This window comes from Amphibalanus amphitrite, unplaced genomic scaffold, assembly GCF_019059575.1.
Source record: "Amphibalanus amphitrite isolate SeventyFive unplaced genomic scaffold, NRLGWU_Aamphi_draft 000296F_arrow, whole genome shotgun sequence".
NCBI lineage: Eukaryota > Metazoa > Arthropoda > Thecostraca > Balanomorpha > Balanidae > Amphibalanus > Amphibalanus amphitrite.
In genome coordinates, this window is record NW_024881791.1 from 450,814 (window position 1) to 460,669 (window position 9,856).

The 9,856-nt window shown below is 52.3% G+C and overlaps 2 protein-coding genes across 8 annotated transcripts; one reads left to right on the forward strand and one right to left on the reverse strand.

The window, feature by feature from the left end:
• Positions 1 to 1,221: 1,221 nt before the first annotated feature.
• Positions 1,222 to 7,938, forward strand: LOC122387730 (U4/U6 small nuclear ribonucleoprotein Prp4-like). 7 transcript variants are annotated; one of them, XM_043378156.1, is made up of 10 exons: positions 1,632 to 1,673; positions 3,426 to 3,533; positions 3,829 to 4,025; positions 4,324 to 4,531; positions 4,917 to 5,047; positions 5,288 to 5,675; positions 5,834 to 6,049; positions 6,739 to 6,846; positions 7,238 to 7,406; positions 7,668 to 7,938. In XM_043378156.1, exons 3-10 carry the CDS (start codon positions 3,857 to 3,859, stop codon positions 7,809 to 7,811), a joined length of 1,533 nt encoding a protein of 510 aa, XP_043234091.1. In that variant the 5' UTR covers positions 1,632 to 1,673; positions 3,426 to 3,533; positions 3,829 to 3,856; the 3' UTR covers positions 7,812 to 7,938. The 7 variants fall into 7 exon arrangements, with proteins under 7 accessions (XP_043234087.1, XP_043234090.1, XP_043234092.1 ...); XM_043378154.1 differs by lacking the exon at positions 1,632 to 1,673 and adding an exon at positions 1,732 to 2,052 and having other exon boundaries at positions 3,514 to 3,533; XM_043378152.1 differs by lacking the exons at positions 1,632 to 1,673; positions 3,426 to 3,533 and adding an exon at positions 1,222 to 1,353.
• Positions 7,939 to 8,652: 714 nt separating this feature from the next.
• LOC122387751 (fibrous sheath CABYR-binding protein-like) lies at positions 8,653 to 9,285 on the reverse strand. The gene has a single exon (XM_043378201.1). The coding sequence runs from the start codon at positions 9,283 to 9,285 to the stop codon at positions 8,653 to 8,655; it is 633 nt and encodes a 210-aa protein (XP_043234136.1).
• Between the last annotated feature and the right edge of the window lie 571 nt (positions 9,286 to 9,856).

Sequence of the window (9,856 nt, forward strand, 5' to 3'; positions counted from 1 at the left end):
TACCACACTTTTTTTGCAAATGTTTTCTTTTTTTGTTGAAAAAGCCGAGGGGTGAAAAATAAGTCGCCTAAAACCGGTGAGAAAACTAGATTTGGGGGTACCCTAGGTTGATCTCTATTATGGTGTGCCCCCCAGTCAGAAAGTAGTTCCCGCGCCCCTGGTGATATTATGTATCAGTGGCAGATCCAAGGGGGGCCACATGGGTCATGACCCCCCTTGGTACGCCCGGGGGAAGCACAGGCCTGTCAGGGGCACCACCGGCCTAGCATGGGCACCACCAGCCCACCAGGGGCACCACAGGCCTAGCAAGGGCACCACGGGCTTGTGAGGGGCCCACAGGCTTGTCAGGGGCACCCCAGGTCTGTCAGAGACACCAGAGACCTGCCAGGGGCGCCGCCGGCCTTGCAGGGGCACCATGGGCCAGTCAGGGGCACCAGAGGCCTAGCAGGGGTACCACAGGCCTTACAGGGGCACCACCGGCCTTGCAGGGGCACCTTGGGCCTGTCAGGGGCACCACAGTCCTGTCAGGGCCCAGGGGCACCATCGGCCTAGCAGGGGCACCACAGGCCTGCCAGGGGCACTACCGGCCTCGCAGGCATCACGGCATCACGCAGGGGCACCTTGGGCCTGTCGGGGGCATCACGGGCCTGTTGGGGGCACTTGAGGTTTGTCAGGGGCACCACAGTCCTGTCAGGTCCCAGGGGCATCAGCAGCCTAGCAGGGGCACCCTAGGCCCGCCAGAGGCACCACAGGCCTGCCAGGGTCCAGGGGCACCACAGGCCTGCCAGGGTCCAGGGGCACCACAGGCCTAGCAAGGGCACCACGGGCCTGTCAGGGGCACCTCAGGCTCCCGTGCCCCCCCCCCCCCCCCGATCCGCCAGTGATGCCACACCACGCGAAACACCGCCAACTACCAGCTGCCGCGCCAAAACAATAAACGCGTGCCAACAACAGTCTTTTTTTTAAGGTCGACTCCGCTCGCGCAACTTTTGACGGCGCTGCCTGGTGCTAGCGTTTTACGATGGCGTCATAGCGTAGCGTCAGAGTGGAGTTCAGAGTGAACAAACTCCACTCCTAGTATTACAAGAGTGGAGTTCGTTGATATTGCCATGGTAACCCCCGAGAACAACGTAAACCCAACGCACCGAAGCGCACAGCGCTCTACCGTGAAACACTGCCTAGATCCATATATAATGTCAGATTCACAAACGTAAACATTAGAATAAGCACAACCTTGGGAGTCGATGCTTGGTCGATGCAGTGTATCTATTTATAGTCACCGTGGCAGTGTATATTGAGTGGGTCGATGCTGCTGCTGCTGCGCCGCGTGTGAGGGAGAGAGGGAGAGAGGAGGTGTGTTATAACTTATGCATAAATGTGGTAATATTTTGTTTGTTGTATTTATATTTAAGACGGCTGAGACACCATTCTGACTTGGACTGAGAGTCTGAGACGTTGGAGCGAACCAAAGCGGCGTGTAAGTTGTGAATTCTGAGGGCTGTTCATGTTCACGTTGTGGTTGTGTGCGGTTGGACCCTGGTTGGACCCAAGGCCCTAAAACATAGTTGGACCGTACACAGGCTGTAAGCTCCGCCCACTGCGTCCCTATGTCAGCCTTCTGTCACCGCACCAAGGCTATATAACACCACACACAGCGACCGCTCACCGCTGTGGTTGGTTGGGACCAGCCACAGGGGACTGTCCACCGCATCAGCATGCAGCCTTGATATCAGAACCGCCTACCCCCATGCCTGCTGCACACACCGCACACACTGCACTCAGCAGTTTGCGGTGCCCTTGAATACCCCTCAGAATTTATGTTTCTCATTCTGTACCAGTCTGAGTCAATCTGGTTGGATTCATATTGAGCTCAACTCGAGCGAGATTGGGTCACACCAAGCTGTTTGTTAGGTTTGGCTGGAATTTTCTATTGAAAGCAGTTTCATTTCCATTAGAGCATGAATAAAAATGTAGCTTAGCACTTTCTTATTCTTCTGCGCCGCAAAGGTCAAAGTCACGTCTCATGCACGCTCCAAGTAAGTTGCAATGCAAGTAAGTGAAATTGAAGTAGGTTTCCAAGTGATGTTTGTCTAAAATTTCAGTGAAGATTGAGGCGCAATTACAAGTTGCTTATATTTGACTAAAGTACATGTCCTTCTTCCCTGCACATGTGGCGGTTGCATTGTTATTGGAATTGGAATGTCTTCTTTGGTTAGAGATGCCATGATTCACTCCTTGGATTAAAAAAAAATATGAACATGAAATAAAAGAACATACCCTCTTTATTTGGTGAAGCATGAGCAACCATCAGCCCTGACAATATTTTTTATGAGAAAAAAAAATGCCAAACTCTACCACTGACAAGCAGACTGGTGTTTGATTCATCTGTGATTGAATCAATTGGATTGAATCAAACAAAATTTGTTGAATCAAAAAGGTTTGATTCACCGTCAGGATTGTTTGATTCACAAGCCATGATTGAATCAAACACATTGGGAATCACCGAATCAGGGTTGATTGAATCAAAAAAATTAATGATTCATGAACTTAAAAAAAATTGAAGTGAACGAACATAGTTCATTATCAACAAATATTAACACTACTGCCATTACATGATAACAAAAAGAACACAACAAATACAATACTATCCCTGATTTTTTTGTATATTTTATTTTTCAATTGAATCAAAAAAGAATCATTCAAAAAAAATTGGCTGAATCAAACGTGAATCATTCCTTATATTGTTTTTGATTCTCTGAATCAAAAGGAATCCATTCACCAAATTTTTTGAAGGAATCAAACGGTGATTGAATCAAACAAAAATCAAATGAATCCATGATTGAATCGATCCAAAAAAGGTGAATCAAAAACCAGTCTGCCGACAAGTTAACTTTTCCATGCAGACAGCTTTTGAGTAATGTTGACTGTTGACTGGTGCAAAGAAAAAACCTGGTAATGTATTTGAGTTAATTCATATGGTTTGTTGTTAGTTAAAATCTCAATTTGGCAAGCATAAATTTTGCTAGAAGGGTGCTTTGATGGCTTTCCCTCCATAATAGGCCAGCACTGTTTATGAAATAGATGATCTTTGACTTGTGATCTGTATCACTATCAGCTGGATCAATCTTTCTTATAGGTGATGCTGCTATCCTACCCAGAATTTTAGTTTGAACTAAGGAAGATCTTAATTTAGACTCCTCAGCCCTTGATTATCAGATAGATGAAGCTTCTATTTGGAGGAAAAAAACATCAATGACTGCATAACACTAGTAATACCTACTCATCTCAGTCCCTGTCTCATTCTGAACTTAAAACATCCATACCTACCTAACCATTGATTATATTGCCAACTGGAAATATAAACAGTTGATAAGTTTTATTTTGTTTATAGCTTTCCATTTTACATCCTGTATGTCCAACTTCAGACAAAGCAAAGGCTTATGGGCGCTGATGACCACTGTAGTCTGGGCGCCCAAAAACCCTTATTCATCATCAAAGGAATGGCTTGGTTAGGACCTTTTTCTTTGTAGTGGGTAAGTCATTTTTGTATTTTTAATGTTAAAATGACCATTATTTGAGCATGTACTGTTTATCATTTAAGATTGCCTTATATTTGTCATTATATCATGTCGTTGTAGGTCATGTTCACAGGCATTTTGCTTTTGTGCCGATCCGCGATTATTTTCTCCGGTGTTTCTTGTTCTTGGTTACCAAAATATACTGAACTGAACTGAAATGTTGATCTGATACCCTTTTATAACAATACTAGACAAATCGACTGCCTGTTAGCTACTTATGCTTGGTTTCATGGTGCTGATTTTGCTGCAGAACGCGTCAAAAGGCACGTGCCTAAGTCATGTCGGACACGGTGATGTCCGACGACGATGACGTCATCGTCGTGCCGCCGGCCGGCACCAAGAAGGTGGTCCATTATGGCTCCCTGGAGGAGACGGAGCGGGCGCGACTGGCGGCCGGCACTGGCGTCGGCTCGCCCAAACCGTCCGCCAACATCGTCTCTTCGTCGGGTACGTTCTGTCGGACACGGCACTGCTCGCCAAGGCCGCGACTGAGGGTTTTTTAGGAAGTGCTTTTCCGGAGTACTCGAAAAGACAGCCTTCTGCTTTTTGGATTAGGTACTCCAGTTGCTTTGAAGATGAGAGATTATCATTCAGCTGATCATGCTATGAAAATGGTTATGTTGGTAGTAATTATATGATATGTGGTATGCTATATCAAACTATTTTTAAAGCAATTGATTATGTCCTATGTACCTACTGAATTGATTGCTGTGAATTCGTAACGCAGTGTATGTTGTGCTTTCAGACTACATGGAGCTAGAGAAGCGCGAGGTCAATGACGACAAGCGGGCTCTGCTGGACGAGTTTGAGCGACGGAAGCGGGCTCGGCAGATCCACGTGTCCACTGACGACGCCGAAGTAAAACGGCGCCTGCGTCAGCGCGACCAGCCCATCTGCCTGTTCGGAGAGGGCCCGGCCGACAGACGTAACCGGCTGCGAGATCTTCTGTCCAGGTAGGAGCCGAGTCCGACGAGACCGCGACACTGCCTCCGGTATTTGGGATAACCGGGGTGACAAAAATCAGTGGTAGGTCAGTTATTGCTGCTGGTCCATTGGTGGATGGATGCAAGTGCTCTAACGAACTTCAAAATTCAGCGCACAAAATGACAGAAACGGAGAGCGTTCGGTAATTGCATGTCGAAGCGCTCATATTATTTACCTCGACATGATACATATGATTCGCCTCGTGCTCGCTCGTAATCGTCATCCAATATCAGTGAATGCAGTGCCAACGAAGCGAACTGGCTACGTCGTTACCGTCGTTGTCGTTACGTCGTTACCGTGATGCGTGTAACAGGCCTGGCGCCCGTCTCGTCAGCCGCCCGTGTCCGGTTCCAGGGATGAGGACGGGGGAGCCCCGGAGGCGCCGTCGGCAGAGACGGAGTCGGCGCCCCAGGAGCAGCCGCGCACAGAGACCTGGTACCACGAGGGGCCCGCCGAGCTGCGCCAGGCGCGACTCTGGATCGCCGGTTAGTCTGGATCATATTTTGCCCACATGTTTTTTTTTTTTGCGACAGCTTACAATCGCTATTACTGAATGTCATACGATGATCCATACTCCACAAATTGCGAACGAGCATTGCATGCAGCTGAAGAAGGAACGGAGATTGCGTCAACTATGTAACTGCATAATATGAACGCTTGATTGGGACCTACTGGTTCTCGTGTTTGCCCCCTGTTTCACTAGTACCTACCGGCGTTGTTCGCAGGCTACTCTCTGCCGCGCGCCAAGGCGCGCCTGGCGGCCGCCCGGGAGCGGCTGCAGACGCCGGAGCCGACACGGAACGCCGAGCGCCAGCAGCTGCAGAAGCAGCTGCGCGCGCTGGGCCTGCACGCCAGCCAAGTGGGCGACACACGGCCCGTCTCGCACTGTGCCTTCTCGCCGGACGGCCGTCAGCTGGCCACGGCCAGCTGGTCGGGTCTCTGCAAGGTGTGGTCGGTGCCCGACTGCCAGCCGCAGCGCACCCTGCGCGGCCACACGTGCAACGTGGGCGCCGTGAGCTGGCACCCGGCGGCCACCGTCAGCCTGCAGCCGTCCGACGTGAACCTGGCCTCGTGTGGCCACGACGGCACCGTCAAACTCTGGAGCCTCGACAGGTGAGCACTGCCACGGCCCGTGGATGCAACAGGGTGTGATCTTATGCAGACAGGGTACCAAAAGCGATGAACATCCCTCTCCATGCCACTGCGGCCTGTCTGCTTTTAGTGGTGAGATAAGTCATTTACCGCTGACCGTTTGTACTTAATCGCCGCAGCGAGGAGCCGTTGGCAGACATCGAGGGCCACGCGCCGTACCGGGTCTCCTCAGTGAAGTACCACCCGTCCGGGCGCTTTTTGGCCTCGTGCTGCTACGACAACTCGTGGCGTCTCTGGGACCTGGAGCAGCTCACCGAAGTGCTGCACCAGGAGGGCCACAGCGGCCCCGTCTACGATGTCGACTTCCATAGCGACGGTAGCCTGGCCGCCACCGGGTTAGTCATTGTCGACTGTCCTCCCCTCGGAGTTCAGACAGGGTGTAGTGCAGTGTCCCAAAACTGAGTTTTGTCTTGGGTGTCAGAGGGGAAAATTACCCACCAAAAAGAGGGGAGAGAGTGGAAAACTGCTGATTCGATTAGATCCAAAAAGAGTGATAAACAACAAAAAGCATGCATTTTATTCTAGGGTGTAGCACTGTAGAATGTTTGATGCTAAACCGGGCACCCACACAACTGCTCTTTCTATAGGTAAAAAATCTAGGTTTTCTTGGTAGGGAGTGGAAAATTGTTCTTAAAAATTGGTGTTGAGGGTGGAAAATGAATTTCATTTGGATGTCGTTTCCCACCCAAATCGACAAATTCTAGGACATTGGTGTAGTGTCTCAATATCACTCTGATCATGTATGGGTTACGGTGTTGAACCGTCAGCCCTGCTCTTTATTATACCTATTGGGTTGTCTGGATGACTGCCAGTTTTAAGCTCAATCCGCTCTCCAATTGTACTTATCAAATATTTTCTTTTACTGTGTTTGGGCGTTACTGCTTATTTGCGCACACAAAAATCTTGGTTTATTACGATTCGGGCTTTTTTTGCTCTTCTAGATCATTTTGTGAAAATATCTGACGTGTATTTAATGCTCGGTATCGTATTTGTTGGATGACTGGACGACTCGTCTTGTTTACAGTGGCCTGGATGCGTACGCCCGTCTCTGGGATTTGCGGACCGGCTCCTGTATCATGTTCATGGAGGGACATCTGAAAGGCGTGCTGTCCATCGCCTTCAGTCCAAACGGGTGAGTGTATATCGTCCATCTGACGCGTATCGCACAAATCAAACCGTAGGCCTGCATGGGGCTTTTACGTATGGCATGTTCATACCTACCACATACATCTACTTGCCTAATTAAAATATTCTCTGATCGGAAGAGAAGGTAAATGGAGGCAAAGTTAGCTGTCGGGGCTACGTTGACGGTTCTTTTACAAGGCACGTCCGCTATTTATCGGAAATGCCGTGTTTCAGTGGAATGTTTGCTAGTTATGCAGGAAGGCACCAAGTCACTGGGTCTGCGTATTCGTCCTACACATTTCGCTCATATGGTACCGTTTAGTAGCAATTTCAAGCGGCGCTGGTTCATCTAGGGTTGTGTGTGTGTGTGACTGATGGCGCTCCGGTCGCGCCGGCAGCTACCTGGTGGCCACGGGCAGCAGTGACAACACGTGCAAGGTGTGGGACATCCGGCGACGCGAGTGTTTCTACACTGTGCCGGCGCACACAAACCTGGTGTCGAGCGTGGCGTTCGGGCCCGACCGCGGCGCCTTCCTGGCCACCGCCTCGTACGACGCCACTGCCAAGGTGAGCCGGACGCGCCGCGCTGCGCTGCCGGCCGTCTTCAGTCGGTGCTTCAAGTTATGCTGATCAGTGATCAAGGTCCTTCAATAAATCCTTCATTAATTCAGGTGTTAAATTTGTCGCATTAGTAGTTGCTTGTATTCCAACGAAGTTGTAACTGCGTTTTTTAGATGTTACGAGCTTTTGGTGCTCGTGGCTAGCCAACGACAACACTCGTCGCGCATTACGAGCGATGATTTATGTTGGTTACGTCTTGTGTTTCAGATCTGGTCAGCAGACACGTGGCAGCCCCTGCACACTCTGAAGGGACACGATGGCAAGATCATGTGCGTGGCAATATCGCCCGATGGCCACTGCGTGGCTACCTCGTCATATGACCGGACATTCAAACTATGGATGCCTGAATGAGCGGCTATCCGCTGCCTCCCGTGTGTCGGCCTTGTGTCCTTCATGCCATCGTGTCCACACCACCAGTGTTGCTCATGCCATGTAATGAAACAATACATTGTGATTGTGATGCTCATTCATCGAACAATTGTATTGAATTTCCAGTAGCAATCACTTCTATGATTTCTTGTGTGCATTTAATTGACCTATGAGAAAAGAGGAACTTGCCGTATATCGGTAGCCGTGGCATATTGGAAAAATCTGAGTAGCGAGTCTGAGTTGGGCTGTGTTACTCGAAGTGCGAAAGCCATATCCGGAGCACGTCATTTTTCGCCGAGGTCACGCCGCATCAGAGGACGAAGGCGATCGATGCATATGATGTAATGGATGACTGGTGCCGTCTATCGCCTGATGGACGTGAGTGGCGCTCTGGCACCGAGATCCATCCTCCCCTCACATACGCACAATGCTTCTAACGCGCCTTTCTGCTCAATGGACCCCACGCCCGGCGCCGCTACAGCCCCACGGTGCCGCTAATGTCACTGTTGGCACGTTCCGGCTCCATGGTGCCGCTATGGACCGTCGTGACAATTGGCATCCATCCACGCCAGTGCCTAATATTTGCTGTCGTAACAGCGGCATGGGAACCGGAAAATGTCCCATAGGGAGGAGCAGACTGAATGATATAAGGATATAGGAGGAACAGAGGACTTGTATTGCACCTAAACATACTGCATTTGTAATGGCTACAAGACGGATATATCTCGAATACTTGTGTAGTGTTTGTTGGTGTCAAATATCGGTTAATTTTAGTGACTAAGCGGCGGTGCGGTAATAGAACGCCACCCTCGGGACTCATCACTCACTGCTCCGCCGTGTCGGCGCCGGCCTCTGGCGGCGAGCCGGCCCGCTCGGGGCCCTGGGGACCGTCCTGGGGCGCCGCCTCGGCCACATCTACGTCACTGTGCTGCGGCGTGAGTGCCTCGGACGGCGAGCCGGCGCGGCCGGCGGCGGCGCCCGGCGACTGGCGACCCTCGGCCAGCTGCACGTCGCTGTGTTTTGGCGAGCCCACCTCGGGTGGCGAGCCGGCCCGCTCGGCCTCCGCCGGCTCCGGGTTCTCAGTGGCCAGATCCACCTGGCTGCTGGTCGTCTGTCCGTCCAGGACGTCCGTCGGCGGCGGCGGCGGCGGTGACGGCGACTGGGTGGCCGGAGGGACGCGCTCCGTGCTGATGACTTCCAGTGAGGCGGCGCGCTCTCCGGCACTGTGAGCTGCCGGCTCGGCCCGGTCCGCCAGTGACACCTCACTGGCCCGGGCTGACCGGACCGAGGCGATGGAGGGAGCCCGGGCCGCCGGAGTCGGCGAGTGGGCGACCTCGGCGTTACCCAGGCTCACGGCGCTGTGAGCTAGAGAGGCCACCTCCGGAGGCGAGCCGGCACGCTCGGGCGGCTCCGGGGCGCTGTCCTCATCCTTCTGCGGCGGCGGCTCTCGCGGCATCGCGCGCCGCGCCTCCTCCAGCGCGGCGGAGGCGGCGGCCGCAGCCGTGGCGTCCTCCAGCGACGGGCCGCGGTCCCGGCGGTGCGCGCACTCGACTGGCTCCGAGACGGTTCTCTCATAGTCGCGCTGCAGCTGATCGGCCGGGTGCAGCCACCGTTGACATTCTTCCCAGACGCCGTCAGTCGATTCCAGCTGGGCGAAACTGATGCTCTCCGAAATGGTCTGAAGATCGCGCTCCAGCTGCTCCTGCGGATGGAGCCAGCGTTCGTGTTCTGCCTGAGCGTTTCCATCGGACCGCGTGAGACTGCGTCGGGCCAGCATGCCCCGCACTCCCGCCTGGATCTTCACGACTGCCTCCTCCTGCTGGGGGGTGAACTCCTCGGCGGGCGGCAGGTCTGTGGTGCTCTCTGTGACGGCGTCCGGCAAGGTTTTCTGTTTAGCCTCCTCACTCGCTCGCTCTTTCTTACGGATGTCATAGCGTTCCTTGAATGACACCCAGCTATCGCCACGGTTCAACAGACGTCGGCCAAAAAAGTCTGCGCAAAACTCGTACAAATTGATGGGCTGTTCA

Bases quoted from the DNA above. Each gene is read 5' to 3' on its own strand.
- LOC122387730 (XM_043378152.1), top strand. From the start codon at position 3,857: ATGTCGGACACGGTGATGTCCGACGACGATGACGTCATCGTCGTGCCG. The intron at 4,026-4,323 runs GTACGTTCTGTC...TTGTGCTTTCAG, and splicing joins CAACATCGTCTCTTCGTCGG to ACTACATGGAGCTAGAGAAG. The intron at 7,407-7,667 runs GTGAGCCGGACG...CTTGTGTTTCAG, and splicing joins CGTACGACGCCACTGCCAAG to ATCTGGTCAGCAGACACGTG.
- LOC122387751 (XM_043378201.1), bottom strand. From the start codon at position 9,285: ATGCCGCGAGAGCCGCCGCCGCAGAAGGATGAGGACAGCGCCCCGGAG.